Source organism: Perissodus microlepis, chromosome 3 (assembly GCF_051167445.1).
Source record: "Perissodus microlepis isolate ML-2025 ecotype Zambia chromosome 3, ASM5116744v1, whole genome shotgun sequence".
Classification (NCBI taxonomy): Eukaryota; Metazoa; Chordata; class Actinopteri; order Cichliformes; family Cichlidae; genus Perissodus; species Perissodus microlepis.
The window spans coordinates 2,969,915-2,987,500 of NC_140463.1; the positions used below are offsets into that span (position 1 = coordinate 2,969,915).

Here is a 17,586-nt window from a genome sequence, read left to right on the forward strand (position 1 = left end):
TTGTCTCGTTAAGTTAGGTCAGTTTGTTTGAGTTATCAGTTGTGCTGTCAACTTTGAGTAGTTTTGTTATTTTGACCTCTTTTATGGGCCCAAGATTTTGATTCTTTTTGCATGAGTTAACCAATTATGTTTTTTGGGTTAAATAAAAAATCATTTTTTTGGACTTTAACCTGTGCCTAAGTTCCCTTCACTGCTCGGTCCATCACAACTCTATTGATCCCTTCTGTATACTCTGTATTTGTATATGTGTATATATGGTATATTTCAGCTCACATTCTGTAACTTCTGTCGGTGCTGTGCTATTAGAACCCACCCGAGGGATTAATAAAGTTTTATCTAATCTAATCTAAAAACTTGGTGTAGAAGTGCAACAAATGTAAGCCGGCTCATTTGATGGTGTGACGCTTGAAAAGGATTTGCGCACCTACATCATTATTTACGGTTTAAATTGTGCTGCCTTTAGGTGCACCTGGTAAATTCAGGAATCTCTACTCCAAACCACAGCAGGTTGTTTTAAAGGCTTTTCTGGGTTAATGTTTGTTTGTTGGCAGAAACATGTCTGTGATCGCTGTGTTCTTTTTGATGCAGGATTTCATGTAACTCGGTGCTAAAATCATAACAATGAAGTTTAACAGTTCTAGTGCTCATGCGTCAGCTAGCATGCAGCCTGTTTCAGTTGCTCCTGCTTTTACTCTTTACTCTAATGTTTTCTTACTTATTTCTTTGTCCTTTACTGAGTGTGTTCATCTGTTTAAAAGCTTTCTTTTCAAACATGTGGATCAAGAGTTTTTGTTCTGCTGTTACTTTCACTGAGGAATGGGACCGCAGCACAGCAGCTACACACCAGAGATCAGCTGAGCCGCCTGATGCTGGTGTTGCAGATTAACTGGTGTCTCAGATTAACTGGAGACTGTCAAACAGATGTGTGACAGACTTTAAGGAGCTGCTGCCGACAAACCAGCAAATAAACACTGAATATTTCATGTGTGACATTTGTGAGGTTGCCTTAAACACAGTCCGTCAGTCTTTTTGCTCTTGAACAATGAAATATTAAAAACTGTCTCGAGTTTATTTGGTGATGTTCTCGTGCACGAGGCGAAAACAGCAAACAAACGTCACAGTAAATCTTTCCAGCTGATGTTAGGCATCCTCCACCTGCTGAATCCACTTCAGCCTCTTCCTGCTCATGTTCCTGTTTAGAGGCACAGTCGGCCTGTACAATGGAGAAAACTGAACACAGGAATATTTGGATTTCCTTCTTTTTCTCTGCTCATGTTCAACAGAAAGCACAAATATTCAGACAGACCATGGATCACTAAGGGTTTACAAAATGCATGTAAAAAGAAAAATACACTCTACAGAGAATTCCTAAAACAAAGAACAAAAGATGCTGAAAATAAATATAAAAAATACAAAAATAAGTTGACCAATATTATACGTGTATGTAGAAAGGAGTATTATAGTAAAATATTGAACAACAATAAACATAATATGAAGGGAATATGGGATGTTTTAAATGGTATCATTAAAAATAATTCTGGACAACAAAGTTATCCTCAATACTTTATCGACAATGGCAATATTATGGAAAACACTGCTGATAAGGTCAACAGCTTTAATCATTATTTTGTAAATATTGGCCCAAAACTGGCAGAACAAATTCCTGAGTCACTGCCATCAGTAGACTGCAGTGAAAACCTGATTGATAGGAACCCTAACTCAATGTTCCTCACATCAGTGGAGGAAAAAGAAATAATTGACATTGTACACATGTGTAAATATAAAACATCTACTGATTGTAATGATATTGACATGAAAATCGTCAAGAAGGTCACTGAAGGAATTGTAGGACCTCTAACATATATTTGCAACTTATCATTTCAGACGGGAAAAGTGCCAAACAAAATGAAAATAGCTAAAGTTGTGCCGCTGTATAAAACCGGGGATAGACGCCACTTCACAAATTACAGGCCTGTTTCTTTACTACCACAATTCTCCAAAATCCTAGAAAACCTGTTTAATAAACGATTAGACAAATTCTTAGATAAATATAAATCACTCTCTGACAGTCAATATGGATTCAGATCAAAAAGATCAACATCTCTGGCATTAATCGAATCAATTGAGGAGATTACGAATGCTATAGATCAGAAACAGTATGCAGCTGGAGTATTTCTGGATCTCAAGAAAGCATTCGACACAATCAATCATGACATATTAATTAATAAACTGGAACGGTACGGGATCAGGGGGGTTGTACTGCAATGGGTGAAAAATTATTTAAGTGACAGGAAACAATTTGTGAAGCTGGGTGTCCATTCCTCATCATGCTTGGACATTGCTTGTGGTGTTCCACAAGGCTCTGTACTGGGTCCAAAATTATTTATTATTTATATAAATGATATTTGTAAGGCATCTGATATATTAAAATTAGTATTATTTGCAGATGACACAAATATTTTTTGTTCTGGGGGGAATCTAAAGGAGCTGCTGGATACAATTACTTCAGAAATGTGCAAAATTAAAAAATGGTTTAACAGGAACAAACTATCGTTAAATCTAAGTAAAACTAAAATTATCTTATTTGGGAATTCCCTTAGAAATGCACAAGTGCAGAGTCATATAGATGGTGTGGAAATTGAAAGAGTACTTGAACATAAGTTTCTTGGTGTGATTATAGATGATAAATTAAACTGGAAGTCTCATATAAATCATATACATAACAAAATTTCAAGAAGTCTCTCAATCTTGAGTAAAGTAAAACACATTCTGGACCACAAATCACTCCACATTCTCTATTGTTCCCTGATTGCACCGTATTTGAATTACTGTGCAGAGGTGTGGGGCAATACTTACAAATGTTCGCTATCATCAATATTTATATTACAAAAAAGGGCCATAAGGATAATCCATAAAACTGGTTACAGAGATGATACAAATCCACTATTCTTACAATCAAAAATTCTAAAATTCACAGATCTGGCTCATTTTCTAACTGCACAAATTATATATAAAGCAATAAATAACCTGCTTCCTGACAATATTCTAAAAATGTTTTCTAAAAGGGAACGGGGATACAATTTGAGAGGGGAATTAAATTTAAAACATCCTCGTATCTGTACAACATTAAAAAGTTTTTGCATCTCTGTGTGTGGAGTGAAGCTGTGGAACAGACTAAGTAAAGATATGAAGCAATGTCCAAACATGGCGCAGTTTAAAAAGCGGTTTAAGGATATGGTTTTTACAGGGTACAGGGAAGAGGTAGAGATTTGATAGTGTTCTTGTCTAACATTTTCATGTGTGTGCGGGTGCACGGGTATGTTGGTATGGGTATATATATAAATTTGTAGGTTGTGTATCCTTGAGGTGTTAATGGGGTTATTGAAAATGTGTATATGTGCGTATGTGTATATACGTATGTATGGATAGATAGAAACATATATGTATATATATATATAAAAAAAAATTACACATAACATATAATGTAATTGCAAGGAGGTATTTCTGTAGTCTATTGATACTAGATAGTGGAAAAGGGGTGGGATTAAATAAGCTTATGCTTCTTCCTGCTCCTTTTTGAACATGAACGTTATTTGGAGTTGTGGTTGCTCGTTTTCCTTTTGTTTTGCTTTGTTCATTTGTCTCTTTTAATTCTATTTTGTTGTACTTTTTCAACATGTTCAAAATAAAGATTCAATCAATCAATCAATCAAACTTGTCTGATTCAAGCTGGGAATATTTATTAGAAATAAAGTGAATAATATTATTTTATTATCACGTTGATGCAGCACATGGTTCAGTTAGCTTTGTATAAACACATGTGTTAGAAATGTTCTTCAATCAGCTCTTTTTACTCTCATTTCACAGCCAGGACTTTTTTACTTTTTTACTTTTACTCGAGTAAAGAAGTTGAAACAGTACTTGGAGTATTTTTAACAGTAGTACTTCTACTTCAGTACACACTGTGTGTACTTTTACCACCTGTGTCTGAGACCTCCTTCAGGGTCCACTTGAAGCTCTCAGTCTGCTGTGGAAAAAGGAAATCCAGGTGAGTTTCTCCTGATCACCTGAGGCCGTCATTACTGTGTGAACCCACACACCACTCCTCACTCCTCCCACCCGCTGCACACAGTCACTGAGTACAGACCGGCTGATTCCTGTAAAGGGAGAGGCAGGAAGAGGCAGAGCAACAGCTGAAAAACAAGAAGCTCAACGTCATTTTGCAGAAGTGAAAGTGTGAGAGAGCAGCAGCAGAGCTGCAGTCGAGTCCTGTTTGTCTCTAAAAGAAGATTCACTGGAGTCCATCAGGTTTCTCTCAGCAACAGTGGTGAGTGCAGCTGATCACACTTCCTGTTTCTACACAAATCTTCACTCTGTTCACTTCATCAGGACTCATCACAGTCACACTGGATCCATAGAAATCTGCTCATGTAACCACAGATCCACTGTAGGAGCATCGAGCTGCTGCTTCAGTCTCACTGTGGCTCTGCTCAGGACTGTGGACTCAGGCTGTGCTCTGGACTTCAGACTGACTCCACACTTCCTGGTTATTCATCACTTCCTGTTCCTATTAGATTGATTCTGGATCTGATTGATCATAAGGATTACAGACGTGAAAACACCTATTTATTCTTTATTGATATAAAGCCTTTGATACTGTAAACCAGCAGATTTTGGTCAGTACTTCAAAAAGTCATTCACACATTTTACAAAGATTATCTGACTTAGTGTATCCTGTAAGAGTCACAGATGTTCCTCAATCATTCAGAAAACAGTCGATGCTGCACTTTATAACTTTGTGTGGAAACATGAATCTCATTATTTAAACAGATGTGTTCGAATCATCCTGATAATCAGGCTTTAAACATGTCAGAGTTCCACACATCAGCTGTGATATTCAAGCTGACCTGGATCAAACATGTCATCAGACACAAACATAGATGATGGTGTTTAATCCCAAAGCTTATTTAAACAAACTGGAGGACAGAATTCCTCCTTAAATGGGATTTTGATCAAATCCACTGATCTCATTTTCACACACAGGCTTTATCATGGTGGCTTCTTCTCTACTAACATCAATCTTTGATTTGGACAAACAAATATATGAAACACAAAAATAAATCAATGTTTTCTGAGGATCCAGAATAACATGAATGATGTATCCCAGCGAGTGACTGGAAAAGTTCATCTTCTTCCACATCCTGAGTTTGTGAGGAGCTGTGATGTTCCAGTATCTGTGAGAGAAAACAGGACAGTTTTTAATGACGCACAAATGGACCAAATATACAGACACCTCTGAATAAACATGTTCTCATAAATGCCATTAAAATACTGGATCAACAGTTAATAACACATTTCTGCACTGTACAGCAGACACTACGATGTTAGGTTTGTGTTGGGATGAACCAGTTTGTGTCTGAGTGTGTTGCTGGGTCTCCACCAGTTACTCTGAGAACTGAAGAAGCTTCTCTGATGAAACGTCTTCAAGAAACTCAAAGAAGTCCAGACGCTTTTGTTTCCAAGCTCCTCAGACTACTGACGCTTGTTTCTCTCTGTTTAAAAATGAAATTTAAAGTGAATTTTGAATCAAATGTTTCTTTTCTTTCTCCCTCAGAGTGCAGACATGTCTGCTGCCAGCAATCTGCCATCTGAAGATCAGTTTCTGTGCTCCATCTGTCTGGATGTGTTCACTGATCCAGTCTCTACACCATGTGGACACAACTTCTGCAAAACCTGCATCAGTCAGCACTGGGACCTGAATCAGAGCTGTCAGTGTCCCATGTGTAACGAGACTTTCTACACTCGACCTCAGCTGAGGGTCAACACTTTGTTCTCTGAGATGGTTGCTCAGTTCAGACGTGAAGCTCAGCAGAAAGCCAGCAGCAGCAGCTCAGAGCAACAAGCTGCCAAACCAGGAGAAGTTCCCTGTGACGTCTGCACTGGAACCAGACTGAAGGCCCTGAAGTCCTGCCTGGTGTGTCAGACCTCCTACTGTCAGACTCACCTGGAGCCTCATCTGACACTGAAAGGCCTGAAAAGACATCAGCTGGTTGATGCTGTGGAGAACCTGGAAGGCAGGATGTGCACGAAGCACGATAACCTTCTGCAGCTGTTCTGTAAGACCGACCAGACATGTGTCTGCATGCTCTGCTCTGTTTTAGACCACAAGAACCACGAGTTTGTTCCTCTGAGAGAAGAATATGAAGGAAAGAAGGCAGAGCTGGAGAAGACAGAGGCTGAGATTCAGCAGATGATCCAGAAGAGACGACTGAAGATTCAGGAGATCACAGAGTCGGTGAAGATGAGTAAAGATGCTGCAGACAGACAGAAAGCAGAAGGTGTTCAGGTCTTCACGGCTCTGATGGAGTCTGTTGAGAGACGCCTGAAGGAGCTCATGAAGGAGATCAAAGACAAACAGGAAGCTACAGAGAAACAGGCTGAAGGTCTCATCAAAGATCTGGAACAGGAAATCTCTGAGCTGATGGAGAGAAGCTCTGAGGTGGAGCAGCTCTCACGCTCTGAAGACCACCTCCACCTCCTCCAAAGCTTCTCCTCTCTGAAAGCTGCTCCACCCAGCAAGGACTGGACAGAGGTCAGAGTTCATCCACCATCATATGAGGGGACTGTGGGGAGAGCTGTGGCTCAGCTGGAGGAGACAGTCTGGAAACCCATGAAGAAGAAGCTGTTTGAGGCTGAGCTGCAGAGGGTCCAGCAGCATGAGGTGGACGTGACTCTGGATCCTGATACAGCTCATCCTAAACTCATCCTGTCTGATGATGGAAAACAAGTTTATCATAGTGATGTGAGGAAGAATCTTCCAGACAACCCAGAGAGATTTTCTCTGTGTGTTTGTGTTTTAGGAGAGCAGAGTTTCTCTTCAGGCAGATTTTACTTTGAGGTTCAGGTTAAAGGAAAGACTGACTGGGATTTAGGAGTGGCCACAGAGTCGATCAACAGGAAGGGAAACATCACAGCGAGTCCTCAGGATGGTTTCTGGACTGTGTGGCTGAGAAATGGAAATGAGTACAAAGCTTGTGCTTCCTCTCTAGTTCCCCTCTGTCTTCATCCTGGTCCTGAGAAGGTGGGGGTGTTTGTGGATTATGAGGAGGGTCTGGTCTCCTTTTATGATGTAGGTGCTGCAGCTCTGATCTACTCCTTTACTGGCTGCTCCTTCACTCACAAACTCCACCCACTCTTCAGTCCCTGTCCTAATTATGGAGGTAAAAACTCTGCACCTCTGATCATCTGTCCTGTCAATCAAACTGATCAACGACTGATTTAATTGGATGAATGATTGATTTTTCTTGAAGGGAACAAATGAACATATTGAGTGTAAATCCTCTACAGTCTCCATGTTTCTATAGAATCTGATCATCAGGACTCTGATTCACACTTTGATTCTCATGGAGTTTGATTTGAACAGAAGAAAAGTTGAATCAGGAAATGTTCCCACTGATGGAGACTCGAGCTGAAGAGCAAATATCAGAGAATAAATGTCCAAAAGCTTCATTTACAATAAAGTTTGTTCAATGCTTTGAGTGAATCCAGACTCATGTGTGGCTGTTATACGGAGCATCAGAGTCCAGCTGAGTTATGTTGGATACAAACTGCTTATTTTGGCTCTGTGAGGAGTTTTGTTCACTGAAAACTGATGAGACGGATAATATTCAAAGAACTCTGTAGAGATTCATGCATCCATGTTCTCCACCTGCAGGTGTGGAGGAGAAAGGTGGAGCACAGACTGCTGCATCCTTCCAGTCACATCATTTTGATGATTATATTTCCATGTTGTGATGATTTGGGTTAAAGACAAACAGAGTTGAACGGCTGCAGTCACAGCATGAAGACGATGCTGAAGCTGAGCTGTCAGTGAACATGTTTCACTGTGATTTGATTTGAAGAATAGAAAGTGTGTGTGGCTGCTGACAGCTGCAGTCTCTGTTAGTCTGCATGTTCAACACACACACAACTTTCCCCCTGAGGCAACGATGCAGCAACAACACAAAGAACAGCTGCAGACACACACACACACAGTTAAAGAACACTTTACTGTTTAAGGCAGAATTCCTCAGTAACAATGATTTGAGGTCTCTACCAGTGTCTACAGTGGTTTTAGCTCAACTCTATACTATATAATCTATTGTCACCTTACCTTATCTTGACCTTTGACCTATGTCCTTGTTCGCCTTGATCTTCCTTCAGTAAACGTGAAATTTCTTTCACCTTTGAACTTAAAGCTTAAATCAAACCTTTGTTAAAAACCTTCTTACCAACTTGTAATTCCAACTTTCTGCATTAAACATGTATCTTATCATATAAACACTCGATCACTGAGAGAACTGTAACTTTAGGCAGAACCAAATGAAGCAGCTAACCTCGTCAAACTCACAGCGACAGTAACTGACAGTGAATTATTTTAATCTTCTTCATTGTATTTGTTACAAACATTTATTTTCCTTTAATTGCGGGACTTTGGTTAAGTTCAATCCGATGTATTAACCGACCTTTGAGGTGAAGTGCAGCTGCGAAGAACGCTACGGCAGGCAATGAGGTGCGTTTAATGTCGCTCTGTTAATTTGAGCGTCCATAAATTGAATATCTTATTTTTTCTTACTTTATTATTGCTAATTTATTGGAGAATTAGGCCATTTAATCAAGATAGATTTTATGTTGTTGGTTGTAAAGATCTGGATGGATATTTTATTTTATTCTGTTTCTATTTTCAGTTTTACTTTTCAAGACTTGAATTGCCTTTTTCTACTTTTTGTTTGTTTTGTTAAAATTAGCAGCAGTGAGAAGTGTTACTGTCGGTCTTGAATATATTTGATGTAGCCCATACAATTAAGGTCAGTGTCATGTTTTTAGTTGTTAGTCTGATGAAGAATCTTTTACTTTTCTCCAAAAGTTGATTCTGTTTATCTGGACATAGTGTTTCTCAGTTCCAGCTGAATGCAGGTTTCCCCAGTCTTATACGTGTCAGGAGCATCAGCACAGCTGAAATGCAGTTTTTCTAAGCACCGCGTCTCTGTGGCTTTTAAACCCCAAAACACGCTCTAACAAAAATCGGTCCACCCCAAGGATCGGGTCCCCCGGTGTAGTTTCCACTGTGACAGACTGTGGGCTTCCTCAGAGTGAGGCTGAGAGCGGCAGGCCCAGGTGGAGTCTGACCCGTGGCCCTTCAGATAAAGCTGAAAAAGGCCAATATATGATATTAAATATAAAATATAATTAAAAAAAACAACATCAGAATGAACAACGAGCTGCTGTTAAGAACTCCCGACGTCCATCCAAGGCCCGATTGTCTTACAGATAAAGACAAAGTCAAAGTTTCACTTTAAACACTGTTTCCATGACAACAACCACCGTATGTGGAAAAGAACCCGACACCAAAAACTGAAGCGGTGAAAAAGTTTTGTTGCAGATAAACTATTAACTTTATGTTATTCATCTTCAGCTCATACCATCATTAAAGCATGTTAGAACACATGTAGGATTTCACAAATCATCGCTCCTGAATTTAATCGTATCCATAACAACTGTTTGTACGTGTTAGCTTTGAAAACATCACATTCTTTATGCTAGTTGGTTTAGACGAGTGATCTCCAGGATGAATGAGGGCAGAAGCCTGTTTCATGGAGACTGTTTAAGTGTAAACCTGGATTAAAAACCCACATTTGAACACCTTCATCAGAGGCTGTGACCATGTTGAAGGACTAATGCTGACGTGCTCTGACACTCATTAGCATAGGAAACAAAGTGGTGAAAGCACAGAGCCCTGAGGAGCTCCACTGGACGGTCTGTTCACAGAACTTACATTTAATTATTTCACTTTTATTTACATGCAAAACACCCTCAGAGAGACCAGCTGTTTCAGAGCTGCCAGCTTTATTGGAAAGACGAACTGAAATCCTAAAATAGTCCAATTTATGACAAACTGACACGGTGAAATGTTGCAGGGTTAAAATGTGTCGATGGATGAACTCTTTCAGTATAAGATCCAATAATACAAAACACATGAAGGTGAGGAGGAATTCATTTAAAGTAAGTGTGATTTAAAGCAGACTGATTCTTTCCTGGTCAGGCTGAAGCTTTCACCGTCTGACGTCTGTAAACAAACTGAAACACGTTCAGTGTTTAGTTTTACTTCACTGTGGGAGTTACACCTGACCCAGAGCCACACGTGTCACACAGCGCACCTGTTCAGGTACATGTGTGACACAGCGCGCCTGTTCAGGTACACGTGTGACACAGTGGAGGTCAAACCTTCTGTGCCACAAACACCAGATTAACCAGTTTCACTCATCATCCTTCAACTGTCAGATTTTACTGGTTCAGGTTTTATGAATCACCATCTGAGAACGTCTCTGATGTGGGCGCCACTCACAGGGATCACTTCCTGTAGAAGGGTCACATGACCTGTTATACGCCCCTTTGTCATGATGACAGCTCCGCCCCTTTCGTGTGAGGTTAAACCCTGAGAGCTTCGTATGACCTCTGACCCTGATCACCTGCGTTAGGGTCAGTGAAGGTGAGATACCGTGTGACAGGAGGAACAATAAAGTTTTATTTGTACGAACACGTAGAACAGATGAAGTCAGAACGAAGCAGGTGGAGCTCAGTCAGGGTGGAGGTGCAGACAGGTGAGCTGAAGGGGAGGAGCCAGTCTGGTCAGGAACTCTCTGTCTCCTCGAGTGAACCTCCTCACCTCTGAAACACACACACACACACACACACACACACACACACACGACTCTGAAGGTTGCAGTCAGGTTGGTCAGGGTGGTGAGGGTGGTGAGGGTGGGGTTACCTTCTGGTCTCTGGTTGGTGTGTTTCCTGCAGGTGAGGCTGAGCGGCCGAATCATGACATCACTGCTGCACAGACACAACAGGAAGTGGAGGAGGAAGTCGTCAGCGTCCCCGTCACACACCTGAGACAGACACAGAGGTTATGTCTCTGCAGACTCACGGCTCGGCCCTGTGGAAACGTCCTGCAGGACGCCTGTTTCTCTCTGTGGTGGCCCCCCCACAGCGTCCCCACCGTGCTTCAAGTGTGGACGCTGTTCTTTGGGTTGTAGCTGCATCTTCTTCTCGTTTCAGCTCCTCTGACCACAGGACGTTTCAGTCTGCAGGTCTTTGTCCCGGTCGTCCTCAGCAGTGTGGCTGAAGGTGTCTGCAGACGTGGAGCTCTGTGAGCTCACAGCGCGTCCCTGTGCAGCCTGTAGAGTCTTTGAAGTCTTTGCTCTGACAGGCTTGTTCTGTGCTGGGCGGCTCTTTGACTTTCTTCAGGTTTCCCTTCCTGACACTCTGATAACCTCAGATATCCACAATGTGAATCCTCACAAACATCTGTTTCTCTCTTTTCACTCAAACCTTCTGACGTTTTCACACCGACTGTAAATATGAAGAAAACCCTCAGTTTGAACTCGAGTCTACAAACTGATCTTTGCAAAGTAAATAACAAATAACAGAAATGAGTTCAAACCATAAATGGAAATAAGTGCTCATTAATCATAAAGAGTCTCGTGTCACAGTTTATGGAGTTAAAACATGTTCTTGTTATTTGAAACAGGACGTCTCAGTTTAGACTCCACGTTTGTGTTTTTATAAACTGTTACTGTTTGATACTAATCTCACTTTCTTATCATTAGAATTATTTTCTGCATAAAGGACAAATATTAATATCCAGTTAACACAGCTCCACCTGTGGGTGGAGGGGCCCTGTGGGTTCTCCTGGTGTGACCCGAGTCCTAAATGCCTCTCGCTGCCCTGCCCCTCCCCTGTGGTCTCCACCCTCCGTGTGGGAGGTGTGGTGTTGCAGTGAACATGGAGCTGGTCAGCCCTGATTACCCTCAGAACTACACCACCTGCTGCTTCTTCAGGTCGAGTGGGTGGAGTCAGGGGCACGACCTGAGTCTCGCTGAAACACACGGCTGTAAGGCCCCTCCCTCCTGTTCACGTGAGCCCAGCGTGGGTCCGTCACACCTACAGATTTTTAAAGGTGGAAGTGGCCACGCCCCCAAACCAGTTCAGCAGTAAAGTGTGAGCAGACGGAGCTGTTACCAGGATGTAAACAGGATGTGCCCTTTCACAGTTAAAGCCTCATCTTAAATTTTAAAGACAAAATAAAGTTTAAAGAGGACGATGAGCACGTGACTCACCTGTGACAGGTAAACATATACACCTGACAGGTGCTACTGACCTGGCTCTGCCCACGAGGGAAGACTCTGATGTGACCTCTGACCCTGAGAGCTCTCTGAAGCCCCTCCCACTGAGCATCAGCCAATCCCAGCAGAGCACGAACCAGAGCAGCTGAGAACCAGACGTGAGCCTCACCTGTCCCGTCATCGATCACCAGCCTGATCGAAGAGCAGAGCGACACGGTTTGATCATGTGACTGTCACCTGACTGATCCAGGTGATTAACACGTATCAGCAGGTGAGCTCAACAGGAAGCTGCTCTTACTTTGCTTTGGACTGAAACACTGACGAGGTCGAGTGACACTGAGAGCTGCTGCAGCCCTGAGAGAGAGAGAGCAACAGGTAAACACACACACACCTGAAATCGTGAGCAGTTTCCTCCAAAACGACACTTTACTTACGTGCACCAACACTAACACACCACCAACACGCTAACAACACATGAAGCACTCTGAGTACTTTCACTGCACCCGAGAAACTGCAACTAAACACATCCTGTACACACTGTGTGTATTTTATGCAGTACCTGTGTGTACACGCTGCCACACAGCGAGCAGCTCCACTGCAGTTGCAGGAACAGGAAACACACCACGTGACCTTTGACCTGCCCCACAGCGCACCTCTGCTTGCTGCTCAGAGCCCACTCACCCAGGTGCATGATGGGAGCAGGAGGAGGAGGCTGGGCCGAGCTGATAGAAACCAAACAAACAAATAAACAACAGCACGACAAACACGTGAACCAGACTTTACCTGTAAACTTACCTGGTGTCTCCCAGGGAGACCACAGTTATGGAGCTGACAGGTAAGTACGTGCAGTACACACTTCCTGTCCTGAAACACACACACAGGTAAACCGCACAGGTACGTAACCATTGGCACAACTTTGTATTGAACATTGGGGGGGTCAAGATCTCTGTCTAAATAAATAAATCTGGGTACATCCCAGATGATCAAACAACTATTTTGCTGGTAACACCTGAAACGAGTAAAGAAAATCAGCAGCCTATTAATGCAAGATAATCCATAACTTTATTGGGGGTGACATTGTTGGACATGAGTCCAAACAAAGAGTCCAAACATTTATAAGCCTGTCTATGTGTGTCTCACCTGGACAGCCTCCTCTGGAAACCAGACAACAGCAGAGTGTTACCAGGCAACAGGCCAGGTGGGTAGGGGGTGTGGCTTAAGTCCAGGTACACCTGCAGACTCCTCCCAGCTTGGTCACAAAGAGTGAGACGCACACCTGCACACACACATTCAGCTAACAGTCAGACCTGAGACTCATACCTGAAGCACTGATGCCTGCAGGTCCTCTAGTGTCCAGCAGAGGCAGCAGTGAGTCGCCCCCATAGACCCCCATGTTAAAACTTCACAGCAGCAAAAGCCTGATACACAAACCACCTGTGTGTTTGTACCTGAGTGTGTGTGTCCAGAGTGGGCAGTCCTGTTGTTCACACTGATCCTTTCAGACACCACACCCTGAAAACACACCAGCTCTGAGCTGAAACACACACACACACACACACACACACACACACACACACCAGTAAGAGTTTAAAGCAGGCTGCAGCTGCAGTTCCTCAGATGGCCACAGGGGGCGACTCAGTGAGGGACGAGCAGTTTACCTGCAGTCTAAGACCTCTGAGACGGACAAGACTGTGGGTGGGACGGCCTGAAAACACAGAGAGGAGAGATTGAAAATGTGACGTCATTCTGGGGTAAAACCGCAAAGGATTGTGGGTACGAGTGGCAAGCGGTACTAGCGCACGCAGGCTTTCACACGAAAACAGTCACACAGCGATAAAAAGAAACACAAAAAATGGCAAGAAGCTGTTGTATTATTAACTGCAATAGCCGGTCGCATGACAGCCACGGGAAGCCGACGGGTAAAGAGATCGTTTTTTATCGGATTACGGATTACGCCATGTTTCCGAAGTAACAAAGAGCCGACGGATGGCCTGGATCGCAGCCATTCAAAGACCAAATATAACTTTCCAGAACACTCCAGCTCACAGGTTAGTCTGCTCCAAGCATTCCCACAAAGGTGATTCTTCTCTTGTAGTTATTCTGTAATTTATCATAACATAATGTTGATGTAGGTTACAAATAAGTCTTATATTGATTTGAATTGAATTTGTTGCTATGCTGCTTTGTTCACTGTGGCTTTGCGGGCTAATGTTTGTTGTGTTTTGTAGGAAAACCAGCCGACAAAATGCTGGAATGTGATCCAGACTGGGCCCCTCTATCAGCCTGGGTCATACCGAGTTTAAAGCTGCTACCACAGCCAGATCTGATCGGTGAAGAGAGAGAGCGAGATCCAAACAGCCACGAAACGTCCGTATATATGTGCCCAAGGGTTGTATTGAAGCAAGCAAGTGATGAATAACTGTTTTCCACTATGTTGTTTTGCAATGTTTTTTTTCTTTGTTTCATTGTTGATTTGTTTTTCACTGAAGCAGCTAATAAAGCTGATGGATTTTTACAATGTTGCCTCTTTCCTGTAAGATTCTATAACAGAATGAAACAATGATGCCAGTTATAAATAAAGACAATAAAGTGAATGAATTATGAAACACTCATTTTATTTCTATTAGATCTGAAAATGTTGTGTAACACTACAACCTGAAACAACAAATAGATTGTGTTGGCCTGTACAGGAGATAAAATATTTAACAACAGCTAAATAAACGGTAAATGGCTGCATTTGTAGTTTACTTAGTCCCTAAGGACCCCAAAGTGCTTTACACTACATCCACCCATTCACACACTGGTGATGCTACGTTGTAACCACAGCCACCCTGGGGCGCACTGACAGAGGCGAGGCTGCCGGACACTGGCGCCACCGGGCCCTCTGACCACCACCAGTAGGCAAACATGGGGTTAGTATAAGGGGTTAATATAAGGATATTTGGCATGCAGCCAGGAGGCAGCCTGGGATCGAACCACCGACCTTCTGATTAGTGGCTGACCTGCTCTGCCACCCCAGCCACAGCTGTGAGATGGAATAGTCCAAATCACCAAACTAAACTGGAGCTGGGCTTGTTGCAGGATCTATGCACTCACACTTAGGACCATATAATAATAAATATGTGTGTGATGAAAGTTGTGCAGCAGGCTAACGTCCTTACTCCACTCTGTATGCTCGTGTGGGTCTGACCCTTTCACTCCTTTGAGTTTTTCCTCGTACTTTTTTTTTTTGCCTCTTCGTCACGTCTGTCTTTGTACGGCGCTGCTGTGTTCTCCGTCGTTTTGTACAGAACCGTTTTTGGGGCAAATAAAATGCAAGTAGGGATTAAAACAGCAGAATTGATGATTACCGGTGCTGGAAATGCTAGTGTTTGATGCAGTGTTTTTGATTTTGTTGCCACTTGTACCCACAATGCAATGCGTGAAAGTCACATGGTCTGTCAATCTCTATTGCCGAAAAGTTTAAGGGTCCTGGAGGAAGACGGGGAGCAAACCGAGTGTTACCTGTCTGCAGGTGGGCAGCAGCAGTGGGCGTGTCAGGGTGTGGAATCTCCAACCACGTCTGACTTGTAGGGTTGACTCAGCGTGGAGATCCACCCCACTGCGCCCAGAAACTCCACAGCCAATCAAAACACTGGGATCCTGATTGACAGACACATGGGCCAATCAGCTGCAAGGATTCAGGTCATATCAACTCCCCACAAACAGGAATGTTGGGTGTCATCTGCATAGCAGTAAAAATGTAAGCTGTGTTTTGATGATGCTGCCAAAAGCAAGCATGTATAATGTAAACAGACCTGGTCCAAGCATTGAACCCTGTGGAACTCCATAATTAACCTCAGTGTGTGAACAACTACAGTTAAAGCTGAAAAACGTGTTCATGTGTACTAATATCAGAGAGCAGAGACCGATCTGGCCACGCCCCTTAGTGACATCATCAAAGCTGGGTTGATACCTGAGTGTTAGCGGCGATGAGTCTGTAGAAACATCCAGGCTGGAGGACAGGAAACCACCGCGTACACACACCTGAGAACGCCAGCACCACCTGCACAGACACACACACACGTAACTGTGTATCCAGGTGAGCTCAGGTAAACACACACAGGTGCGTCTCTCACCTTTCTCTCCTGCTTTGATTCACTTTCTTTCTCTGTCATTGGCTCATTCTTTGGGTCCCGCCTCCAGCTGACCACTGGACCAATCACAGCAGCTTTCACTGAGAAGCACAGTCTCAGTCCTGCCTCCTGATCCTCTGCCTCCGCCCCTGTATTCCTCCAGGACACACCCTCCTTCTGCTCCACCCTGATCACCATGGAGACACAGGGCCAGGGGTTGCCGGAGTCGGCTTCTTCTTCTTCTCTTCTCCTCCTCTTACTCCCAGCAGTCTCTTCTTCTTCTTCTACTGTCTGCTTCCTGGCAGTGACATCCCCTCCTGGCTCCTCCCCCTTGTGTCTCAGGTGTGTCTCCATGGCAACAGATGGACTCAGGATGTGCAGGTGGTCCAGAGAGAACTGCAGGTAAACCCTGTGAATTGAACCCAGCTTTATTTAACTCATAATGTTTACAACCAGGAAGGAAGCTCACACCCTGAACCAATCAGACGCCCTCTTACATCACAGAGAATGGACCAATGAGCAGTCAGCATGCTGCAGGTTGTGTGTGTGTGTACCTGCAGTGTTTGTGTGTGATGAACCTGTCCTGGTCCAGGTGTTGGTAGGAGGGGAAATCTGATTGGAGGAATCTCTCTGTCACCATGGTGAACTGCACCACACCCACCAGACAACCTGCAGCACACACACACATTAAAGAATAAAGCTGTGTGTCCCTGTGTGTGTGTCTGTGTGCGTGCATTGTACCGATCCAGGCGCTGTTAAAGACCGCCCTCTGCACTCCCTCCTCCTCCTCGCTGCTCTCCATCAGCACGCAGGCTGCAGCTCCCGCGGCGTCTCTGAGCTGCATCGAGTGTTTGAACTCAGACGTCTGTGACGGCAGCTCCAGCACGCCGACCAGCAGCAGGGGGCGCTGCCTGACACACAAACCGGCAAAAATCATTGGTACATAATCACATGACTTCATGTGGGGAGCTGCTGTCACCTTACCTCACAGCGTCTCCACCCCGAGGCTCGGAGGACAGAGTCCTGCAAGACCAGGACAGGAACCCGTTGATCTGGGAGGAGGTCAGGTTGGAGCCATCAGGGGGCAGCAGAGAGCTCAGAGGGGCCGAAGACCAGCAGTCAGTCTGCAGGGACTCCAGGAGCTCCGACACACCGAGGTACTGACGGACCGCCGAGGACACGCTGTACTGCAGGGACACAGAGCACACTGAGCATGCTCCACACTCACCTGTAAGGAAGACAGGTGAGAGTGGGACCTACCTGAGTCACAGGACAGGTGTGAGGCTCGTCCAGCATCTCAGAGTAGA

General features: G+C 43.7%; 2 protein-coding genes across 4 annotated transcripts in view; one reads left to right on the top strand and one right to left on the bottom strand.

The window, feature by feature from the left end:
* Positions 1 to 4,190: 4,190 nt before the first annotated feature.
* On the top strand, positions 4,191 to 7,543 carry LOC146389437 (E3 ubiquitin-protein ligase TRIM21-like). The gene is made up of 2 exons (XM_084910989.1): positions 4,191 to 4,327; positions 5,615 to 7,543. The coding sequence occupies exon 2, from the start codon at positions 5,624 to 5,626 to the stop codon at positions 7,280 to 7,282; it is 1,659 nt and encodes a 552-aa protein (XP_084767115.1). The 5' UTR covers positions 4,191 to 4,327; positions 5,615 to 5,623; the 3' UTR covers positions 7,283 to 7,543.
* Positions 7,544 to 10,541: 2,998 nt separating this feature from the next.
* The window catches only part of LOC146389438 (CST complex subunit CTC1-like), a 13,197-nt gene continuing 6,152 nt past the window's right edge, over positions 10,542 to 17,586 (bottom strand). The window contains exons 10-25 of one of the 3 annotated variants that reach the window (XM_084909983.1): positions 17,540 to 17,586; positions 17,264 to 17,466; positions 17,021 to 17,190; positions 16,834 to 16,948; positions 16,283 to 16,688; positions 16,120 to 16,209; positions 15,669 to 15,806; positions 13,823 to 13,869; positions 13,613 to 13,698; positions 13,305 to 13,440; positions 12,960 to 13,028; positions 12,724 to 12,886; positions 12,463 to 12,518; positions 12,200 to 12,356; positions 10,808 to 10,928; positions 10,542 to 10,707 (exon numbers count right to left, since the gene is read on the bottom strand). The exon at positions 17,540 to 17,586 is cut by the window's right edge and continues 98 nt beyond it. In XM_084909983.1, coding sequence (XP_084766109.1) covers positions 10,616 to 10,707; positions 10,808 to 10,928; positions 12,200 to 12,356; positions 12,463 to 12,518; positions 12,724 to 12,886; positions 12,960 to 13,028; positions 13,305 to 13,440; positions 13,613 to 13,698; positions 13,823 to 13,869; positions 15,669 to 15,806; positions 16,120 to 16,209; positions 16,283 to 16,688; positions 16,834 to 16,948; positions 17,021 to 17,190; positions 17,264 to 17,466; positions 17,540 to 17,586 — 2,096 coding nt within the window. In that variant the 3' untranslated portion in view covers positions 10,542 to 10,615. Of the gene's footprint in view, positions 10,708 to 10,807; positions 11,392 to 12,199; positions 12,357 to 12,462; positions 12,519 to 12,723; positions 12,887 to 12,959; positions 13,029 to 13,304; positions 13,441 to 13,612; positions 13,699 to 13,822; positions 13,870 to 15,668; positions 15,807 to 16,119; positions 16,210 to 16,282; positions 16,689 to 16,833; positions 17,191 to 17,263; positions 17,467 to 17,539 lie in introns of those variants that run through there. The other 2 variants (XM_084909974.1, XM_084909993.1) reach the window with 2 other exon arrangements.